The sequence below is a fragment of the Puma concolor genome, chromosome D2 (genome assembly GCF_028749965.1).
Source record: "Puma concolor isolate L17-30 chromosome D2, mPumCon1.1.hap2, whole genome shotgun sequence".
Taxonomy (NCBI): Eukaryota; Metazoa; Chordata; class Mammalia; order Carnivora; family Felidae; genus Puma; species Puma concolor.
In genome coordinates this window covers 54,600,938-54,624,612 of record NC_141677.1, presented here as the reverse complement: position 1 = coordinate 54,624,612, position 23,675 = coordinate 54,600,938, and the positions used below count along the sequence as shown (strand labels likewise).

At 39.4% G+C, this 23,675-nt stretch overlaps 1 protein-coding gene across 4 annotated transcripts; it reads right to left on the bottom strand.

The window, feature by feature from the left end:
• Positions 1-62: 62 nt before the first annotated feature.
• CEP55 (centrosomal protein 55) lies at positions 63-23,654 on the bottom strand. Of its 4 annotated transcripts, none has more exons than XM_086680390.1 (10): positions 23,238-23,529; positions 21,393-21,502; positions 20,664-20,854; positions 17,921-18,196; positions 15,318-15,386; positions 7,072-7,222; positions 5,304-5,617; positions 3,756-3,827; positions 2,920-3,045; positions 63-1,198 (listed from the first exon to the last, which is right to left on the bottom strand). In XM_086680390.1, exons 2-10 carry the CDS (start codon positions 21,397-21,399, stop codon positions 998-1,000), a joined length of 1,407 nt encoding a protein of 468 aa, XP_086536516.1. In that variant the 5' UTR covers positions 21,400-21,502; positions 23,238-23,529; the 3' UTR covers positions 63-997. The 4 variants fall into 4 exon arrangements, with proteins under 4 accessions (XP_086536516.1, XP_086536517.1, XP_086536519.1 ...); XM_086680391.1 differs by having other exon boundaries at positions 23,388-23,496; XM_086680393.1 differs by lacking the exon at positions 21,393-21,502 and having other exon boundaries at positions 23,388-23,654.
• Between the last annotated feature and the right edge of the window lie 21 nt (positions 23,655-23,675).

Below are 23,675 nucleotides of genomic sequence, written 5' to 3'. Positions count from 1 at the left end.
TCTCTGGCACACCCCTCAGGACAGAAATCTTAGAATTCCTGTGTACATATACACAAGACATATTAAAACTTATTAAATAATTTTATTCTTTTCTCCTTTATATTACTAACAGTAGCCCATATTCAGCATTTTAGAAAACCTGAAGAAATAAAAAAAATTGGGGGTTTACACACACACATATAAAAATATATATTCAGATAAGCAAATGTTCATCACATTGCCCAACTTTAAGAGTGCCAAAAATAAATAAATAAAATACCTGCAAATCAAATGAGAGGGCTAGATGGCTTTGTTAAAATTCATTTTAACAACTTTGAGCAACCTGTGCTAATGAAATTCAAGTTAAAGTTACAGCCAGTTAATATGAAAGAAAACATTGTGTGTGGCTACTGAGGAGTGTTGCTTAAGCAGAATCTGCCTTGTGCTTCTATTAGAACACAGCTCTGCAAAAAAAGATCAAGAAAAATTCCAACTTTTCTAATAACCGCCTTATTACAGAGAGGAAAAAATGTAAAAAGTATTACCAGCTTTTAACAATGGACATGAAAATTGGAATTGTAGGTTTATGAAGTTTAATAAAAAAACAAAAAGCCAACAAAGTAAGATCCTGGGTAATTAACTTTGACTTTTAAAAACCTACAAAAAACATAAAATATTTGCTTGCTGGTGTTAACAGATTAAGCCCACAAGCAATAACCTGAACTATCTCGTCCTTATCAAGTACTTTAACAGTGCAAAATGTTAGTTGTCTCAGCTCACCTCATTCCGTCACTGAAGCCTGAAGATGAACCATCTCAGAGAGGTATCACTACCAAGGAAAATGCAAAGCAGCCAAAAAAAAAAAAAAAATACAATGATTCACTCCTATGCCAGAGTCTCAAAGGTAGAGAGGCAGTTTCTTATAGAAGAGGTGAAATAAGTAATTCAAAATGTCCATAAGCTAACAGAAGATACAGTATTGAATCTTTTGCCACAAAAACAAAGAATAATTATATTGCTATTTTGAACAGTATTCAACGTGGACAAGTAGATCTCGATGCTCGGTGGCTGGATACTGTATATTGCACTTGGGACATTCCACCAGGCTTTCATTTAGTGCAGCAGTAGGACTTTTTGGTGAGGTAACTTTTACCCTGTTTTCGGACTCTCCTTGGAAAGTGACTAATGGCTCTGTGAAGGCAAATTCACGAAGCTGCTTCTGAAAAATAAATGTATACGAGGTAGTTATATATTACCCAAATTACCCACGAAATACCAGGATTGGGTATTTACATGGATAGAGTTTATTAAAATGCTTAGAGCCAGGGATGCCTGGGTGGCTCAGTCAGTTAAGCGTCCAACTTCAGCTCAGGTCATGATCTCACCGCTTGGGAGTTCGAGCCCCGTGTCAGGCTCTGTGCTGACAGCTCAAAGCCTGGAGACTGCTTCAGATTCTGTCTCCCTCTCTCTCTGCCCCTCTCCTGCTCATGCTCTGTCTCTTTCTCTCAAAAATAAATATATGTTAAAAAAATTGTTTTAAAAATGCTTAGAGCCAGATAAAAAGGTAGACCTATATACAAGGCTGACAAAATTTGATAGTTTTGTAAAAAAAGGTCAAGTTCAGCAAGTAAAAAAAAAAGAAACTACATAGAATTAAGAGTAGCAAAGAATGTTAGCAGATCAAATAGGTTACACATAGAAATCATAACAATATTGTATAATATCTTTGTGACTTTCCTTCTTTATGGCTTTTTCCCCCCTGAGGACGTCAGAATAGTCAATACAGCTTTAAAATGAATATTTTACAGCATATTCTAAAGATGATGGACAGCAGGAAAACAAAGAAAAGTACAGGAAAATTATGGAATCTTTTTTATAACCTCTGGCTTCCTATACTTTGAAAAATAGTCATTAACAGAAATGAATTATAAACTTCAATTTCAAATATTATATGTGGTCAAAATGAATGACGTACTACTAAAGAACAGAGTCAAGATATATTTTGTCTTTTACTCATAAAGAAGCTACAAATGATTTTTTTAACAATTGCTTTTTCCTCTTTCAAAAACTGAGGAATTCTATTTGTTACATTTTACCATCTGCAAATACTCTGCAGTACTAGGCATGAATAAAATATGTGCCAGGGTGCGTGGGTGGCTCAGTCCAACTTCGGCTCAGATCATGATCTCAAGGTTTGTGAGTTCCAGCCCCATAGCAGGTCCCACACTGACAGTGCTGAGCCTGCTTGGGATTCTCTCTCTCCCTCTCTCTCCCTGCCCCTCCCCCACCCATGCACGCACGTGCTCTCTCTTCGTCTCTATCTCAAAATGAATTAAAAATAAATAAAATATGTGCTAATGGGACATAACACGCACACAGTTACCAACAGGTTTGGTTCAAAAGCTTCTTAGTAAGATGAAAATAGTAAGTCAAAAATCACTTCCTCATAGAAACAATCTTATTTAAAAGGTTTATGTTTTAAAAGATTGTGTTCAAGGTAACCCACAAAATGTGCTTAACTCAACATGCCTGCAACAGTGTATTAACAGAACCATCCATTGTCACTAAAAACGACATTTCTTTCTTTCTAAATAGAAAAACATGGTTTCAGTTCAGGATTTACAACTGCCCTCCCTTACCCCACCTTGCCCCAGGCACAGCCCGTTTAGTGAGTCTAGAGTCACATTAGGGAGAGGTGATCTCGGGCACCAGTAATGTCATTGTTACACAGAGGCACACAGGGCCCCTCCTTCTAGTGCTCTGGGCTGATGCTCAAAGGGCAGGTGCTTCCAACGAAGCAGGGTTCTGCCTGTTGATTTGAGAAATAGCCATGCTTGAAGCTGTATCCTCTCAGTCTGGGCACTGGTTTGATATATAAATGGGAAAATGGCAGCAAGAGAAAGAAGAAAATAAGTTTTAGTTTAACCATTCCAGACTCACCAAGGATTCCAACTGTGTTATTTGATTTCTTGCTTTTCGCAGTTCTTTAAGAATTATGTGCAGTTGGTGCTGCATATTTTGACGGTCAAGTTTTTCATTTTCGAAGTCTAAAGTACATGCGTGCATCTGGAACAAATACCCAGGCCGAGACAATTATGGTTAGTATATACTGTCGAGTTCTCTTGACTGGATGCTTGCATTTTTTTTTTTTAGCACAAGAGGCAAACATTTGCTGTGTCTTCACAGCAAGAATTCATCTGAGTACAGTGAGATGTTGATAAATAGAAAAGCTTCTGGTTGGGGGGTTGGTTTATCCAAGGAGCAAAGCCAGGGCTTGAGGTGAGTGAGGAGCAACTTAAGAAGTTGCTGGTTGGGGTGTGTCCTCCCTGAACCCCCTTCTGTTCTGGGGCAGGGGGAGAAGGGAAAGAGATAGCTGTTCCCTGGTTTGGAATACACTAAAAATCTCTGGTCTATATCCTGAGAACAAGTGGTATCTCTCTGAGTTCTACTTGAAGTTATAAGATGGCCCTCTTGAGGAGATCCTGCTCACTTGGAGTAGGGACTACGGAAGCCATGCGGGGAACAGTAAGATTTACCGAGGCAAACATTACCCTGTCAAAACAACCGCCATCCCCCCTCAGGATCTGGTTTAGCCTAAAGATAGGAATAAATGGCAAGCACAGATGGCCACTTATATTTTTTGCTGTGGTTGTTAAAGTTTATTAAAAACATTTTTCATGACTTTCAAATGGCTCTTCATAGACTAGTGTAAACATGAGGAACAATCCCATTTTCTAACAAGTTAAGCTGAATTTAGAAGCAGCCCCAGTCGGTACCTGTTGTTCCAACAGAGCTACCCTTGTTTGTTCTTCCTGATGCTTTAACAGAGATGTGTAAAGAAACTGGACCTGTAGGATGGAAACAGAGCCAACACTGTCATATCCACTCTTCTACTGCTTGACTTGGGATGCAGGGGAGGCTCCCAAATCCATCTCTATTCCGGACGACACCTGCTAGTTGGGGTGAGTCCCGGCAGCTGGTTGGTTGATGGCTATCTGTACAAGGGGCTGAGCGGCACCACCCTGGCTGAGGGCTCCCTGAGGCAGAGACCGTGAGTCCATAAACAGCACTGAACTCTGCAGTGCACACACCACTTTCCTGGAGGTTCTGACATCTGCTAATATTTCTGATAGGTTAACAAAGCTGGAGGTGCCCTGCCTCCTTGCCTGCAGAGTTGGAACAAAATTCCCCACCATTTCTTTTTAAAAAAATTTTTTAGTGTTTATTTATTGTTGAGAGAGACAGAGCGCGAGCTGGGGAAGAGGCAGAGAGAGAGGGAGACACAGAATCCGAACCAGGCTCCAGGCTCTGAGCTGTCAGCACACAGCCAGATGTGGGGCTTGAACCCACAAACCGTGAGATCATGACCTGAGCCAAAGTTGGATGCTTAACCGACTGAGCCACTCAGGCGCTCCCTCTCCACCATTTCTGGTTAATCTTTTGTAAAGATCACTGCTCACACCTGCAGGCACAAACCAGGGTGGCAAAGACTAAGAAGGCAAATGTTACAGACTGCTTTGTTCTCCCTCTCAACTTCTGGATGATTAAAAAAAATTACTATTCTAATGGCAGCAATAACGAACATTGACCCCAGCCCTTTATTTTACAAAGCACTTTCACATTCTCTCAGTTGACCTTCACAAAAGCCCTACGAGTAAGGCCATACATCCTGAACTAGAGACCAGGTGTGGACCCCAAATAATGTTTTTTTCATTATTCCATGCTGCCAAGCAAGATTTAAATTAATGAGTTTCTGTTGAAGTAGTATTCAATTCTAACAATCCTAACTTAGTAACTCCAATGTTACTGGCACAGATATCCTGGCAGGAGGTCATGAGCGCAATGAGAAGGTGGACGGTATCAGGTGAAGCAATTAACTTGAGCACGGTATCATCCAGATCAAGGTGCCTGCCTGGGAACCAGCACCGATTCCCCTCTTTGCTTCACACCTTTCGGCTCCTCACACATACCTGCCTCCTCTTCCCCGAGGGCCTCTGTACATGAGCTCCTCCACAGGAGGGAATTCCCAGTCACTCTCTTCACAGGCTCCTTCTTCCCAAAAGACCTTCGTGCAAATACCGTCTCTGCAGTAAAGCCTCCCCCGGCCCCCAGTTCTTGTGTCATATTGCCCTGCTTTATTTTCCTGAGTTTACTTGGTTATTTAGGAACTGGTTTATGGTCTGTTTCCATTCTAAATAAGAATCCTAGGGCAGGGCATTTGTTCCTTGTTGGTTCCCTAGTGGTTAACATAGTTCCTGATGCTTGGTAAGTACAATGGCAATTCTGAATTCTGAATCACGGAAAGTCTTACTAGTTAGGCTCACCTGAGATAAGAGCTCCTCAGATCTCTTCTTCTCTTCTTCAAGCTTTTCCCTCGCAATATCATTCTCTTCCTTGAGCCTTTGTATTTTCTCTGTCTTATGCCTATCGTCTTCCAGATGTTGTACATCTGCCTTTCTTTGTGAACACAGCAGTTGATTTAAATCTTGGACTTCTTTCTGGGTTTCTTCATATTTTCTTCGAAATTCACTAAGTTCAAAGCTCAACTGAGTTATGGTCTGTCGTTCAACCTCAAGATCTTTTTTTGCATTTGCCAAGAGATGGTTGTAATATTTTTGCTTTTCTTCTTGAAGATAACCTATGACAAACACATTGGGTCACAACTCACTTTATAAAACATAATAATCCTGAGAAGTTAAAACTAAACACATTTCTGTAAATAAGTTCTTATGAAACAAAGAGTCAAGAGATAGGGTAGACATCCGATAGAACAAGAAACAGAAGTTCAGGAACATTATTTGAAGTTAAACTAATAAACAGAAGAACTGAAAACAGTAATATAGCTATTCTATGGGAAGGGAAAATCAGCAATGTCTAAAAAAGATAAACCAACAAATAGAAATATAAGCTCATTATTTATAGGTATACTCACCAAAATCAAAACCAGAAATGTTAAAAGCGGCTGCCCTAATGGCAGGAGGAAATAGCAACTGGGATGGACTATGAAGAGTAGGGCAAGCCCTCTTATACTACTATTAAATTACTTTAACAAGAGCTTACATTACTCTGATAAAACACATATACACATAGAGAACATATTGCCAAAGAAGAAATTAGACTTGGCCCACAACTAAAATCTTACTTTTATGTGTAATAAACTTATAAAGGAATTACAGTTAAGTAGCTTTGTGCCCAATTCCTTTTATATTTTCTTTTTCAGCATTAGCTTCATTTTAAATATTCAAATGTGAAGCTCCAAGATTAGGAGTCTTGTCTCCCTTTCTTTAGCCTTCTGTTTATATAATTCAAGGCTTCAGTCCCATTAGGGCCATCAGTCTTTTTTTTTTTTTTTTTTTTTTTTTTAGGATTTTATTTTTAAGTAATCTCTACACCTAATGCGGGGCTTGAACTCACAACTCTGGGATCAAGAGTCGCACACTCCACTGACTGAGCCAGCCAGGCACCCCGTGCTATCCGTCTTTTGACAAGTGCTTTGGAAGGGGGTTTCTTTTCTCTTCTTAGCTCGTCACCTGGAGCTGCTGAACCTATCTTCCCATCTGTAAAATGAGAATAATGTCCCCTCCTGCCCCACCTCTTAGAGTTCTTGTGAAACTCAATGTCAGAGAAGCTGCGAAGAACTTGACAAAAAGATTGAATCATCCTTAGGAGCCTTCATTTCAATTCTGTGGGAGACTCACAAGACTGAAAAATCATCTATAAGAGGTATTCTTTCTCCTGGGATTGATATGAATACATGCAAGGAAGCAGAGTAAAAAGCTAATCAGTAACAAGGCTGACCCTGGGGGAAATAAAGCTGGAGAAGATCTTTGAAGGCAGAGAAGGACATGCATGAAGGAGAAAATTTAATGTGCCTTCAGAACTGCCAGAGACCCATTACTCTGTGGCTGTGCCCCCTTTTATCAAAAAACATGAGAAAACAGACTTGGTAACACAATATTTCTTACTTCAAGGTTAGAAGATTTGCTTAATTTACTTTCTAACACTTATTTATAAAAATCTAAATTTGATGAATCTCTCCTTTTGGAAAATGTCAGGCAGGCCTACCCCAAAAGAACATTTTTACACCAGTACCTTCTGATTCAGCCTTTTTTGTCTGCTGTGGGAGTGAATGAGCAGCTGTTTCTGATTTCTGTTCCAACTCGAAGATCTTGGCTAAAAGTCCTTTTACGTAGACCTCCCGCTGCTGATCATACACAAGCCACTGCTGATTTTTCTCCAGAGCCTTGAAATGAAAATGAAAGCAAACCATTAAAACGAAAAACCAAAATCTTAAAACGGAGAAGGGAGCCAAAGTGATGTAGCCTTTCTCAGTGCACAGTCTTGCGGTTCACATAGAAGTCTGGTCCGCCACCGCATGGCTTGCAACCTCGAGATCCATTCGAACATCAGGCTCCTTCAGAGCACCTAACACCATGGCAAAGTCATGTTTCCATGGGGTCAAGTTCATTTCTCTGCCGTCTCCTATACACAACTTGCTTTGTATCTGTGTCCATGTCATTCTCTGTAAACTAGGATGCCTCTGTGGCAGAGGCGAGGTGCACTGCTCGGGCTCCCTTTGAGAAAGAGGGATTTCCACTCAACACATAACTCTGCTCAGGAGCTCTCCATGGGGACATAGACCCTGTCAGGCTTGCAGCCTGGTGCTCCTGCCCAGTCCTGCCACCTTCCTTCTACTCTCACAGATGTTGCTGCCCAGTAAACTGACCTCCGAACTCCATCTCAGTGGCTGCTTCTCGGAGAATCAGCTTAAAGAGCCGCCCCCCTTTTGATCCCCAATTTTCATCCTTTACATCTCTTACAACTCAAGCAAAAATCCCAAGCTGGGATCATTCACTTGGTTTGTATAGGGGCTTATGAAGTCAGTTGTTACATAGATCTACATATTTTTAAAAAGTATTTTACCAAACATCTTCAGATGTTTATCTGTGCTTGCTATGTCTTTCAAATAGTAAGTTTCTTGAAGTGGTAGACCATGCTCTTCTCAGAGGATTCCTCTGAGGAATCTGCTTTTATGTACAATATGTATACTCAAGAAATTATTTGAATGACAGGGTAATATTAATAAAATAGGCAGTGTCTATTTAAGTTAGCTGGTAACAAGGAAACTGATTCACTTTACCATTACTGCTAACACGAGTTTTTCATTTTGGTTACATCTTTCCCTCAAGAAACTAGATATGCTCTGATAGCCTTACCAGGCTACCTAGCTTAAGTTTGAAAACCTGACCCCACCTGATCTGTGGCAAGACACTAGCAAACACTCCTATAGGAAGCTACATTAGCTTTAGTGGGTAAACAAGCTTTAGTGGATAATACATGGACAAAGGTATGCAGATTTCTAAGGTGGTTCATTATTATCAATCAGGACAAGTTCATATCCCCTCTGATTCTAGCTCTCACTGTTCTTAACCACTGGATCCTTGGAAATTCAGTGAAAGGCAAAGGAGTCTGCCAGGGCAGCCTATTATCCCCAGCAATCGCACACTACCCCACCCCCTTGACCCCTGCCCTAGTTTTGCCAGGGGAGGTGGCAGTTTTGTTCATGAAAGTGGAGCCCAGATTCAAGTTGAAAGCTAGGAAAAAAGATAACTCATCTGCTGGCACTGGGGGGAAACGTCTAGAAATTCTTAAATAGCACCGCTATGCAATGAGATAACTCTTCTCTCCTTTCTAATCTAGAAGTTCAGTCCAAGAAGACGGGACTGTCCCTTTCTCGTTCTTTGCCCCTAAGAGGCTGGCTAGGGAAACAAGTCTCAATGACTATTTGTGTAGAGAGGCCGTGCATTATCTAAACCTGATGTCACCTGTGCAAAATGTTACAGATGAAGGGTCCCAGAAGGGGGCACACACAGAGATGTGAACATCCGTTTCTGATAGCCAAGCTCATTTGTACTGAGTCCTCTGGCCCTGGTGCTCATGCTATGACCTGTCTGCCCCTATCGGAATGCCTACTTGAGCAATTATTCACTGTTGGATCTTGGTAAACCCTGGAGATAAGAGGATTAAGAGAAAAAAGAAAAAAAGTGTCCATTTTTTGCTCAACAATACAGATCCTCAGTTTGAAAGTGATTTCCCCATTAAAAGAGTATGAAGAGGCACAGGTTATCACCAAAAGCTTCAGGTTAATCAATACCATGATTACTCTGTGTTTTGGGGAAAAACAGCTACTCCTAATAAATTCAGTTCAACCTTTCCCTTGGTCCCCCAAAGTGCTAAATTGCTTTAATTATATTAGTAACAGAATTTTTGAAAGCTTCATAACACCATTTGCTAAAACTGAAGCTATGTTCCCTTAGGTTAACATTAAAATGGTCCACAATTTGCCTTTTCCCATCTCTTCAAGTTACAGCCTGGCCATTTCTGGCCTCCACTGCCACCTTGCTGTCTACAGAACTATACACACTCTGTGCCTTGCTTAAACTCTTCCTTCTGCCCAGAATGCCCTGGAACCCCTTCCTATATCACCTGCTCACTTAAATCCCACCTTTTCAGCAAGTTCCAGTGCATCCGGGCTTGTCTTTCAAGACTCCTCACCGTAACTGCCCTCACCAACAGTGATTTTAATGTCTTTGTAAGCCAACAGTGATTTTAATGTCTATTCAATCTATTTGGCATCTTACACTCATGATCTTGATTGCCTCCTGATGATAGTTCTTATCTGAACTAGAACATGAGCCCCCAGAAAGCTGAGCCCAGGTTTGTTTAGAGTCCATAGGTTCTACTCATGTGTTCGATGTTTCCATAGCAAGCAGCTGCCTGATGAATGTTCATGAATGATGGTGACGACATGGAGTGGAGAAACAATGATTGACAGAATCAGTCAAGCATCCAAGCAAGGCTTTTAGACACAGACTGAAGTTTGAGAGTATTCAGGAAAGGGAGGAAATGGCATGAAAGAACCTAGTAGAAGTTCCTTACACACAGAACAATCCATTTAGAATGATTCAAAAAGAATCAAACACCCTCAAGAATCTATTACTCATTAACTAAGGAATGTATGAAAATGTAATCAAACCTCTTTGTAATGGAACTATCACAGCTATTTCTGTGATTTTAACAAGTGCATAATATATACGCCTTGTGTCATAATTCATCCCAGACCTGTTGGAATTTACTATTATCAATGATTGAAGTGACAGCCAGGATGTAAAATTTCATATCCTCTGGGGTGCCAAATAAAGATGGTACAAACGTAAAGTTCTTGACAAAAATGTTGCATGGTCCAATCAGACTGAAGTAAAACATACATACTGGAATACATCTTCAAAAGTGCTCAATTCTTTTTACTCACGCTGCATTTGTTGTAGGTGTGCTGAAAAAGGAGGGGGTCCCCTTCCCTATAAGCTGGCATCTCCCCCGGGGAGCGAGATGGGAAAGGTGGTAAGGAACATACTGGACGTTTTTGGTTGTATAACAAGGCATCTTCTTTCAGATAAGAATTTCTATCTTTAAAGACATAAACGACTGAGTCTCAAGTCTAAAAAGATCTCTCTCTATAAAAACCCTTAAGTCTATAGAGTTCCTCTAAACTTTGCTAGGCTCATTCCATGAGCATCCTACAAACTCATGAGCATCTAGGCATAAGGCTTAAAGAATTTTCAGTGTCTTGTTTTCTGTAGAACTAAGAAATGGATTACAAAGACAACGATAGCATCTGGAATCAAAGACTTAGTCCAGGGACCTCCAGTCACTTGACCAGACACTTTTCTCTCTGCACCTGTCATGCAGTTACAACATTAATTCTCCTCACAGAGCTTAAGAGTTCTGTACTATATACTCAAATTTAGTTGCCGAAAGAGGTATGACTCAAAAAGCAGGCACATATCCAAATACTTAATAAATCATATTAGTTAGATGCTAAAGATAACCTAATTTTATTTCAAATTTTAAATTAGTCCATCTTTAAGAAATATTTCAATATAAATAATCCAAGTTAACATTGGATGGTCATGAAAATTTTCTTCTTTTAAATGAACCCAGGACCACCTAGGTGGCTCAGTTGATTGAGCAGCTGACTCTTGATTTTGGCTCAGATTAGGATCCCAGGGTGATAGTATTAAACTCCACATCAGGCTCCGTGCTAAGCATGGAACCTGCCTAAGATTTTCTCTCTCTCTCTCTCTCTCTCTCTCTCCCTCCCTCTACCCATCTCCCTTGCTCACACTTGCTCTAATATATATATATTATATATATTAGTATATATATATCAGTATATATTAGTATATATACTAATTAGTATATATACTAGTATACTAATTAGTATATATACTAATATATATAATATATATATAATAAATGAACCTGTCCATACATTACTTAAGTATGAGAAACAGAACTACAGGTTAAGATTTGAGGTGCAATATTCTAAAAAGCCACGTGGTGGCAATATTACTTTATTAAAGTAGCAAACATTTCTTTACTCGGGCCTCTTCTCACTGACTCTGCATTTGCTTTCTTCTCTAAATAGTATCAATAATTAATGGATTTGATGGCTATCAATAAATGCTGATATTAGTTTTGCATCTTTAGAGCCATCACTATATTACTATCTCTTCCAGCTTTGTGTCTTCTACACATTTCTAAGGCATGCATATATAACATTTCCACTCAGTTATCAATAAAAATATGGGACAGAAGTGGGCAAAAGAGAAGCCCTGTGGAATGCTACTAAAGTTCTTCCTCCTGGCTTCCCAGAGATGCATTACATAATTCTTGGGCAAAAACTGAAATGCAGGTTGAAATGTTAGCCTATACTGGAGAAATAAAAAATGTGGGTCAATTGACAAAACTGGAATATGGATGGTAGATTACATAGAAGTATAGTGTCCTTGTTAAATTTATTAAAGTTGCAATCTGTACTGTAATCACGTAAGAGAACATGCTCATTCTGAGGAATATATATTGAAGTATATAGGTTTAAAGGGCTGTAATATATGCAACTCACTCTCAAATGGTTTAGAAAAAAATATTATATGTGGGGGGGTATTGAAAGAGAGAGGTATAAGGTGGAAAAAAATGTTAACAATGTTTGAATTTTGGTAATTAGTATTGGGTGTTCTATGTATCATCTTCATTCTTGTAACTTTTCTGCAAATTTTACTTTTTCCCAAATAAAAAATTAAATAAATAAACATTACCTATGTTCCCTAAATTCTGTTTAAAAATCAGATTTTTAAAATTAAGAGCAAGAAATGCCTATTTCAACTGCCTCTTAGCTATTTGATTTGCAAGTTAATGACATTGTATGTTTACAGAATGAATGCCATGTAATTATTTCAAAATGTCAGCCAGACCTAAATGGCAGCTGAGAAAATGATACAGCTAGGCTTTAAGAAAGGTAAACATGAGTTTTTAGGGCTTCTTTTAGCAAAACAAATACTGATTCTTAAAATAGGTGGGCAAAGCATTCCAGGAAGCTTTGCTCCAGGAAGCTTTGCAGGAGACTGGAGGAACGGTGAGGGATTGGAACTGCTGGGCTCTCAAAGCAGAATAATGCCACAGTGCCTATGCTCAGAGGAGTGACAGGTCACTTTCTGGGCTCTCTAGTCTCCTCCTGGGCTCAGAGACAATCAGAGCTAAACCATCTCTTGCTCCTCAAACATGTAAGTTAATACAGCAGCAGCTGAGAATCTGTTGGAAATGCAGAATCTCAGGCCCTAACTCTGACCAATGAAATCAGAATCTGCATTTTATAAAAATCGCGTAGTCTCATCTGCACATGACAGTCTGGGAGGCATTGCTCAGTCTATTGAAGGTGAGTTGGGTTAAATTTTACTCTACTTGTCTAAAAGCATTTTAAGGTAAACAGAGCAGAGAAGTACAATGTGATCTTTAAGTAAGCCAGGAAGATAACACAGAACAAAAAGACTGGGTATACATGCATAACATTTCAAAGTTACTTTAACATAAAGAATTGCCATTATCTAAAAATAACCTTAGCTGATATTTGAAGCAGTTGGTGCTGAGACGCCTAAAAATTACATAGAAGTTTAAGATGATAGCATATTTTTTCAGGTACTAATAAAATTCAAATGTTCTAGATAATGGGGATATAGCAGTGAAAAAAACAGAAATCCTTCCCTCATAAAACATATACCAATGTATAGACAATGGAATATTACTCTGTGATCAAAAAGAATGAAATCTTGCCATTTGCAACCATGTGGATGGAACAGAATGTATTATGCTAATTAAAATGTTAGAGAAAGACAAATATCATATGATTTCACTCTCATGTGGAATTTAAGAAAAAAAAAAACAGATGAACATAGGGGAAGGGAAGGAAAAATAAGATAAAAAGAGAGGGAGGCAAATCATAAGAGACTCTTAAATACAGAGAACAAACTGAGGGTTGCTGGAGGGAAGGAGGGTGGGGGGATGTGCTAAATGGGTGATAGGCATTAAGGAGGGCACTTGTTGGGATGAGCACTGGGTGTTGCATGTAAGTGATGTATCACTAAATTCTACTCCTGAAACCATTATTATACTATATGTCAGCTAACTTGAATTTAAGTAAAATGAAAAAAATATATATACCAATGTAAGAGTCATGTAATAAAGTGAGTAAAACATATTATAAGTTTAACAGTTATATGTGATGAGGGGAGAAGTTACAAAAAAAGAAAAGGGAATAGGAATTTTCTGGGAGCTATAATTTTAGAAAAATGGCTAGGTAAACCTCTGGCCCCACTCCCCGCCCCTCCCCCTTCCGGAAAGTGACAATTGAGTATTATCTGATGAGGTGAGGAAGTGGGTCATGAAGATATCTGAGGGCAGTGTGCCAGGCAGAGAGAAGAGAAAGACAAAAGGCAGTGTAATGCAGGAGTAGCTAGAAAGCCAGCATGGCTGGAGTGGAAAAAGGGGAAAACTAGAGGTGGGTAGGTAAATTATTCATAGATATGCGCATCTGGTAGGTACTGATATACACAGAATGATAAAGGTCAGGGTAACATACAACACAAATAACTTATTTTGATAGATCTTTAAAAATTGTGTTTCTTCTTTATCTTAGTTACCTTTAGGTAAATTACTTTGATAAGGCTACTATAGTACTCTGCTATAAAGACACTCAACAGATTTAAATTCTTTTGAAGATCAAATAGACTGCAAGGTACACCTGCCAGATGAAATAAAACAGGAATCTTAAGAGCAACTTAGAGCAGGGCAGACATGCCAGTAATATTTCTGGAATCAAAATACCTACCTACTGGCCTAATAATTAACTCAAGAATTTTATACTTTGTATATCTGATATTAAAACACAAAAAAATACAGTCCTGAATTTAGTCAATCCCTAATGAAACACTTCTTGTATTTAAGACATAAGTTTGAAATAATATAGCTTTACCATATATGTAGAATAACCTCATATCAAATTCTACAGAAGATGTACTGAGTATACTAAGAATGTGTTTCCTTTTCAAACTATGAAAGCAAATCCTGGTTCCAAGGGAAGAATTTTAAATGAATAGGTACATCTTGCATGGATAAACAAAAAGAGAAAAAACTGTAAATTAAATTATACCATAATAATAAAATAATTGGGCAAATCAGATTGGGTGTTTGGGTGATTTCTAGGGCTTTCTAGCCTATTCGTGAGACCATGATTAGAGGAACTGGCCCTCTTGAATGTCTAGAAACAGATTTTTTTTTTTTTTAATTTTTTTTTTTTCAACGTTTATTTATTTTTGGGACAGAGAGAGACAGAGCATGAACGGGGGAGGGGCAGAGAGAGAGGGAGACACAGAATCGGAAACAGGCTCCAGGCTCTGAGCCATCAGCCCAGAGCCTGACCCGGGGCTCGAACTCACGGACCGCGAGATCGTGACCTGGCTGAAGTCGGACGCTTAACCGACTGCGCCACCCAGGCGCCCCTAGAAACAGATTTAAAGATAGTAACCTAGGGAGTTAGGTTCTAACTCAACCTAGGTTGAGTTAGGTTCTCAAACCATTCAGTTCTCCGTCTTAACAGATTGTTTTTTTTTTTAATTTTTTTTTTTCAACGTTTTTTATTTATTTTTGGGACAGAGAGAGACAGAGCATGAACGGGGGAGGGGCAGAGAGAGAGGGAGACACAGAATCGGAAACAGGCTCCAGGCTCTGAGCCATCAGCCCAGAGCCCGACGCGGGGCTCGAACTCACGGACCGCGAGATCGTGACCTGGCTGAAGTCGGACGCTTAACCGACTGCGCCACCCAGGCGCCCCTTAACAGATTGTTTTTAAGCCAGAGAATCAATTCTGTCAATTTCCATGAAACTTAAGAATGAATGAACCAGACCTCTTTTCCCATAACTTAATAAAAGGAAACTGAACTTACATCTTTCAGCTGTATTTCCATTTCATGAATATTACTCATTGATGAGTTGAAGCAGCTTGTGGCCACAGTCTGAAATAAACCAGTATTAGTTAATATCACAAATTTAACAACAGAAATTTCCTCATTATATTTAGTTCTATAATAACACAGTATACTTCACAAGGGCATCCCCAAAATCCAGATCTAGTATATGCTGATGAGCCATCATGCCAGGTCATGAGTACCAGAAGAGAATGAAGATCTGGAAGCTTCCTCAGCACACTGGAAGCCCCGAGATTTCATAACTAATTTGACTTCTTAGGGCCTCTGGATCATTAGAATACCTCAGTGCATATGAATTGCCCAGTGCTTTTCACCAAAATGAGAGAAAACACATAGAAGTGGGCTCTTAGATCAAATCTGGAAAATACTAAATTTTCAAAAGATAAAAGTTGTTTTCTAGAATTATATTTACATTAAAAATATTAATTAGTATTAGTTAAACAGATTTTACGGAACTCAAAACATAATTTCTCTCCTCTTTTTTTTTCATTTTCTTATAGAGGAAAAAAAAGAGGGGAAATAGATGGTTAGGTACCCATGCTAACCAACAAAACTCATAAAAAGCTATATTTCACTCTTTTTAACAGCTTAAGGAAACAGATCTGTGTGAACACTGGCAACAAATCACAAAATATTTTTCTCCAAAGGTACTCTAGATACTCACCCTAGTATGTGGTCCTTCCTCTCTCAATTTAGTCCTCTTGGTAAAAACTAGGACAGAGATAGCTCACCAAATCCCTTTCCATTTTTCCCTGGGCATACCTGGACTTCACATTCAGCCTTCGCTGTGCTTAGTGAGGCCATAAGACTTAATTCTGTCCAATGGAACGTGGACAGAAGTGAAATATGCCAATGCCAGGCCTGGCCCCCAAGCCCTCGCCTGATGCTCCACACAGTCTTTCTAGCTTACATAGCTGTACATAGAGGATCTGGTGGAAGGATGGGGAAGCCACTAGAAGGAAGGAACCTGGATCTGAGTGACCCTGTGGAGTAAGGCCTCCTCCACTCTAACCTGCACTAAATTGTGACATGAGGGAAAAAAAACGAACGCTTATTGTGTCAGACCGTGAGATTTGGAGGTTGTTTGTTATGGCAATAAAACAGTCTGACTAATACAGAAATTAATAGTGGACAGCCTACACAATTACTATAAGAATACATTTTTTAAAAGTTATCGTTTATACCGGGGTCTGTCTTTCCATATTTGAGAGCAGAGAAACTAATTCTTGAGCTTTAAGGAAAAGTATTAGGCAACCACTTTGGATCTGATTATAATTTTCATGAGTTTTAGCTGCATGGAAATTCTCTAGAAAAACTTAACCTCTTTGAATTCACCTGTAAAAATACTCAACTGCCATTCTATGAGAGGGCACATAAAGGTGCATAATTACACATAAATGTATATGTCTGATCACTCTGACTACTCTAAATGGGAGAAAAAGTGCAAAGACCCCAAATAACATTGAGGTATTATATCTGAAAGCAACAGATTTTCTTCTATAGGTGGTATTAATAGTTGTAACATTAGTATTATCCAAGTGTCCAAATTTATTAAAGAATCAAAGATCTGATCAACAAGAAACTATTTACAGAGCACTTTCTATATGCCAGGCACTGTGCTAGGGGATTTAGATATATTATCACACTTACTTTATTTTCTTTTTTAAAAAATTTTTTTTTAATGTTTATTTATTTTTGAGACAGAGAGAGACAGAGCATGAACGGGGGAGGGTCAGAGAGACGGAGACACAGAATCTGAAACAGGCTCCAGGCTCTGAGCTGTCAGCACAGAGCCCGACGGCTCGAACTCACGGACCACGAGATCATGACCTGGGCCGAAGTCGGCCACTTAACCGATTGAGCCACCCAGGCGCCCTTATATTATCACATTTAATCTCCAGTATTCTTTCGCCATTTTAGGACCTCTTTATCTCCTTCACCTATTTTAATCTCCAGTATTCTTATCTTGATTTTACCACTGTGGAAACTGAGGTTAAGGAGAAGGGTCTGGTAAATTCTCTCTAGCACTGCCTCTAAGACTAGAATGGTTACAGTCACACAACTAGCAAGTGGCAGAACCAAAATCTGAACTCAGACCTGCCTACCAACAAAGTCTTGCTCTTTCTGCTACACTAGAAACTTTAAAACAAAAGAGGGGAGCAAAAGCACTTGTAGTTTCAAAAAACATGCTTGATATTATCATTGTATATCTGAAATTTGAAAACAATAACAAAAGGGAGCCTATTGTCTTCATGATACAAACTACAGGAAAAAAAAAAAAAAACAGCCCAAAAAAATCTTCTTGGATGTTGTAAATACACAGTGGATTCTGTATTCCGAATATTCCCTTGTGCAAAACAATGGTCTGGGGAATGGAGGGAGCCATGTTAACTATTTTTGCTTAGGGAGAGGGTATCAGGCTATAAACAAAAAATAACCTGTTGGTATACTATACTGTTTCAACATTTGACAAGTGTGTTTTAACAAACTCATTCTTCACAAGAACTACAAATTGTATCAGAAAGGAAAAAAAAATCTGGATTTAAAGAAATGGCAAGTACCTGTGATAAATGAAGTGTACTGGCTTTGCTCTCAAGTTCAGCAAGCCTTGCAGTTGTAGCAGACAACTGCTTTTTCAATACATCTGTCTCTTCAGACAAGGATTTCAACAGCTGTTCCCTCCTTTCGCCTTCCTTTGTTTTCTCTTCCAGCTGTTCAAGCAATGCGGTACTACTGTATTTGGCTTTCAGCTGCTCTCTGAGGCGCTGTATTTCTTTGTCTTTCTCTGTGAGATGATAAGCATTCTTCTGCCTCTCAGCTTCCAGGACTCGAATTTTCTAGATATAAACTAAGAAGAATCTTAGAACAAAGCCAGGTCAAACATGGAAATAAACAACATCCAACAAGCATTTACAGAGGGTTTATCACACATCAAGTCAGCATCACACTAGACACCAGGGCCAAAAAGAAAATGAAGCCAAGGTCTTGTGCTCAGAGAGCTCCAGAAAGGGAAACCAATACATTAATGCAATATGGTCGGTGCTGTAGTTAAGACACATATAAAATGAATGGGAGAAACCAACTCTGTCAAGGGTGGTAAGAGAAAGCTAACAAAAAGCTGGCTCCCACATGAGTATGTGATAATCACCCCTCCATCATACCAGTTCCAATCATCTTAAAGGCTAAAAGTGAGTCCTAAAAGAGATACATGCTCATTATTGAACTCAAAGCAACATAACCTAAAAATTACAGAAAATTACAGCTGGATAAAAATGCATTCATTAATTTGTTTTTGTTAATAAATGATTTGGTAACAAATCTAAAAGCTGATCTTCAAAGGACTGTTCACATTTCCAAGGATTTAAAAGATAAAGAAGGCACACTTGTTAAGCGGCTGCTGACAGAGGCGGGAAAGCATCTATGGAGAGTCCATAAAAAGTTAACTGACTTTATATGCTAACAAGGTAAAAACAACATAAAACTTCAAACTTGCATGAGGATGAAGGGGAGAAGCAGTTGTTCAAATATAATGGGGAAACTGAGTTAGGTGACCTTGAGAAAATGAAGGGATTTAAGTCGCCTCAAGCTTAAGATAAAGCAGTAGTATGATACAGTTACCAAAACAAAGCCCACATAATTTTAGACTTTTGTAGAAAACAATATCCAAATTAGTAGAAATAATACTGCCATTTCAACCCATGTTTGCCACTGTGCACGATATTGGGTGCATAATTCAGAAGGAATATGAACACGTCACAAAATGTTCAGGAAAGTAACCAGGATGATAAGAAGCTAGAAAAGCTGAAGAAATGGGATTGGTCTACAGAAATGTAAGATGAGGGCTGCCTGGGTGGCTCCCTCAGTTAAGTGTCTGACTCTTGACCTCTGCTCAGGTCATGCTCTCACGGTTTGTGAGTTCGAGCCTTACATCAGGCTCTGTGCTGACAGCTCAGAGCCTGCTTGGGCTTTTCTCTCTCCCTCCGTCTCTCTCTCTCTCTCTCTGTCCCTCCCCCATGTGCACACACGCTCACTCTCTCGCTCGCTCTCTCAAAATAAACTTAAAAATATATATTAAAGAAAAGTAAGAGAAAGCAAGATTTCCTCAAATATCTGAAAAGTTGTCAAATGGATAAAAAAATAGACTTGTTCCATGCAGCTGTAATAGGTACAATTAGAACAAATTGGTAGAAGTTACAGGAAGTGTAATTTCAATTGATTACAAAGGAACAAAGTTTTGACAACCAGTGCTTGTTTAAAGTGGAAAGAGCTGGAAAGCGATCTCTCAGAGAAGCTATTAGATTCCATCACCAGACTGCAAAATAATCTTTGTGTTTAAGAATTGGAGATAGGGACGCCTGGGTGGCTCAGTCAGTTAAGCATCAGACTCTTGATTTCGGCTCAGGTCATGATCTCACGGTTTGTGAGTTCAAAGCCCACTATTAGCACAAGCCTGCTTGGGATTCTCTCTCCCTCTCTCTCTCTCTCTCCCTCTCTCTTTGCCTCTCCCCTGCTCACACTCTGTGTCTCTCTCAAAATAAATAAATAAACTTTAAAAAAAATCGGCGATAGATCATTTCTCAATGCTTCAATAAGTATTTACCTCAATATGTGTTGTTAAAGAAATAAATTATTTGGTTTTAGGTGTGCCTATAAAATAAAATTTAAAGAAATCCAATGATACGATTTAATATAGGTCACTTATTTTCTAACTATGAACAAGGAAATAGCTTTTGCAAAATAAAACTGCTTTATTGACTAGGCCATAACAAACTGTAAATTAGAGAATCTGAAATATAGTTTAACAGAATGCAAAATGCCAATATATGTAATGATTTTATCTCAAATATCTGAAAACAAGGATTATTTGGAAAGCAACCAATATATATGATAAAATGAGTTTTTAAGCATTCACATTAAAATTTGAACTCCATTAAACACTTTGAAATTACTAGTTTTGATTTTTTACATTTAGTGAATGAACAGAATAACCAAATTACATAATTACTGGGAGAATACTTTCTCATCTCCTACAGTAAGGCTTATTATACTTTAAAAAGGTTTATGCGGCACCTGGGTGACTCAGTCGGTTAAACGTCTGACTTTGGCTCAGGTCATGATCTCGAGGCTTGTGAGTTCGAGCCCGGCGTTGGGCTCTGTGCTGACAACTCAGAGCCTGGAGCCTGCTTCGATTCTGTGTCTCCTCCTCTCTGCCCCTCCCCGCTTGTGCTCTGTCTCTGTCTCTCAATCATAAATAAACGTTTAAAAAATTAAAAAAAAAAAAAAAAGGTTTATAAGGCCACTCACCTCCAAAAGTCTGTGTTTGTCTTTATCAGTCAGCTTTCCTTTTCCACTTGTGATTTCATCCACGGATGTTTTTAAGGCTGCAATTTCTCCCCTAAATTTTTCTAATGCAGTTTCTGATTTGGAGTTACTAGGCTTCGATCCCCATTTACCTTTAATTAAACTTTTGGGACTTCTGGAAGACATCTCTGAAACTGTAAAAATAAAAATACAATTATACTTTATTAGTCTAAGTTTGAAAGGCTTGGAAAGGTAATAACCTATTTGCTAAATAGAAGAACATTTCTATCTCAATAGAAGAGATACAGCCAAACCAAGGGACTGGGAAAGGCTTCTGGCTTTCTGGTAACAATACCGATTCTTTAATCTGGGTGGTGGATACATGGGGAGAATTCACCTTTTAAAAATATGTCAACTTACCTTGATGCTCACTGAGTAATGTACAGAATTGTTGAAACACTACATTATACACCTGAAACTAAATAGCACTATATGTTAACCATACTGGTATTAAAATAAAAACGTTAAAAAACATGGACACATGTTTGGTGCAGGATTCTGTATGTGTCATACTTCAATGAAAAAGTTTCATCTAAAAGAAAAAGGATCAATGATTAAACCATCAAATGAAGTCTGAATGAAACAGATCACAATCAAAGACATTTTACCCAGGAATAAAAAGCTAGTGATAAGTATATAATTCTGAGCACACAGGCATTGAAATATCATTACCTGACATAATGATATGTCCTGTTTTAGAAGATAGGCCTAGTTCAGATCTACGTAGTCAGTTGAGAGAGTACAGTGGGGCAGAAGTGAGGAGAATCTAAGATCAGACATTTCTAGGAAAAAGAGGCACAATATTCAAGAATTAAGAACAGTGGCCAAATTGAGTAAGAAACTTAGAATCTGCTAACAGTATCTGGTAACAGTGTAGAAGAAATGTATAATATTAACTCTAGGAGCAAAATAGTGAAAGATACTGCGCATATAATAAAAGTAGCTTTAATTAGGGAGATTAAAAAGCATTTTTCTACATTATGGATCCCAAGATAAAAATAGTGGTGGTGACTAAGGTAAATTAGAGGGATGTGTGACCATTCATGCATTTAAAAAATACTGGAAAACCTAATTTACCAGGCAACATCATAGGTGCTGGGTATAAATGGGCAAAAAAAAAAAAAAAAAAAAAAAAAAAGAAAAAAAAGAAAGAAAGAAAGAAAGAAAAGACAAAGAAACGAGAAAAAGAGACATGTTCCCTTACATAATGGAACTTTCAATCTAGTAAAGGAGGCAAGGACACAATATAGATTCTCAAGTTGTAAAGTCGATGTTCTATAGGAATAAATGATTCTGGTAAAAAAACAGGGGAGACCTACTCGGTTAAGGTGACGGGGAAGGCCTGCCTGTGGAAGTGACTTTTACGGTCATCCTGTATGAAATCAGTCTGAAAACACCAGAGCTGTGAAAACTGAGTGGAACAGACCATCTAGCGAAAGGTTAGTCCTGGATTTTTGCCCACTCTAAGGTGAAAGGCTGAGGTAACTAGTAAACCGATTAAGACCAATGCAAGGTTATGGCATCTTGAGAACCTGCCGCCACAGGAAGTTCTTTCCTACATGCTTCTGTTAGTAACACATGGTTGACTTGCTATAATGGGTTGATATGACAGAAAACTACTTTTCACCCAAGTCACTGAAACACAGAATGGTGGAACTACATGGATCAGTAGAACGGGAAGGAACCTATGGACGTTCGCTTCCTGACCTCTGGACAGAACTTTGGTCACAAATGTCTATTGTTTCTAGCTTCTGGACTAGATAGACCCTGCTGGGATCTCCCAGCTCCCCACCATTTAGTCCTCCCAACCTCCTTTCCCTGTTGTTGTTTTTTTCTACTCCCATCAGGCCAATACTCACAGAGTTCACACTGTTCAAACTTTATCTGGCCCTGCTGCATCTTCTCCAGGATGCCTTCCCTCTGTATAAGCTACATTGGTCACAGGATACAATCTGGTACTCGATTGTTTACTCCCACCCTACACCCACTTCTTAAATTTGTTCAGCAGTTGTTTCAGGGGCTGAACCTTGAATTATTTTTGTCACTCACAGAATCTAACAGCCACTGTTCAATAAATATTTATTGACTGGCTGAAGTGATCTAAGGCATCCTGGACAGGAGATGGCCAAAGAAATCTTGCAACCCAACAACCTGCTCGGGCTCCAAGTGGAGGCGAATCTTACAAAAACCCTCACATAAGATCTACGTGGGGATGGGGCGCCTGGGTGGCGCAGTCGGTTAAGCGTCCGACTTCAGCCAGGTCACGATCTCGCGGTCCGTGAGTTCGAGCCCCGCGTCAGGCTCTGGGCTGATGGCTCAGAGCCTGGAGCCTGTTTCCGATTCTGTGTCTCCCTCTCTCTCTGCCCCTCCTCCGTTCATGCTCTGTCTCTCTCTGTCCCAAAAATAAATAAACGTTGAAAAAAAAATTAAAAAAAAAAAACAAAAACATAAGATCTACGTGGGGAAACACAGAAATAAAGAAAAACTGCAAAACGAGGCACTTTTTTTTTTCCTCACCTCTAAAGTGACGATGTCTGTAGAACAGACATGAACGTGCTTGCTAGTCGGCAAAATGCTGTACTCACGAAAAGACCTCGGCCAAGTCACTCGGCCTCTCCGCACCAAAAAAAAAAAAAAAAAAAAGGCAAAGAGGGTGATGATACCCACCGCAAAGATGAAAGGAAGGATCGACCCGCTGACGCTCGAGGCTCCCAACCCGGGGCAGGCACGAAGTGAGCGCCAGGGAAAGGGGACATATATCAGGGCGAGCAGAGATGGAGTCCAAACGGACGCTATCTGCCCGCTGACCGCGCCTCCCTCGCGGTCCAGCCTGGCCCCGGGGCTGTGGACCCTGGCCGCCCTCGCCACCCTCGGCTGTCGTCTCCTCGCGGCCAGCCAGCACCTGAGGCGAAGCGCGGCGCTCGAGTCCGCCCAGTCACACCCAGCGGAGCGGGC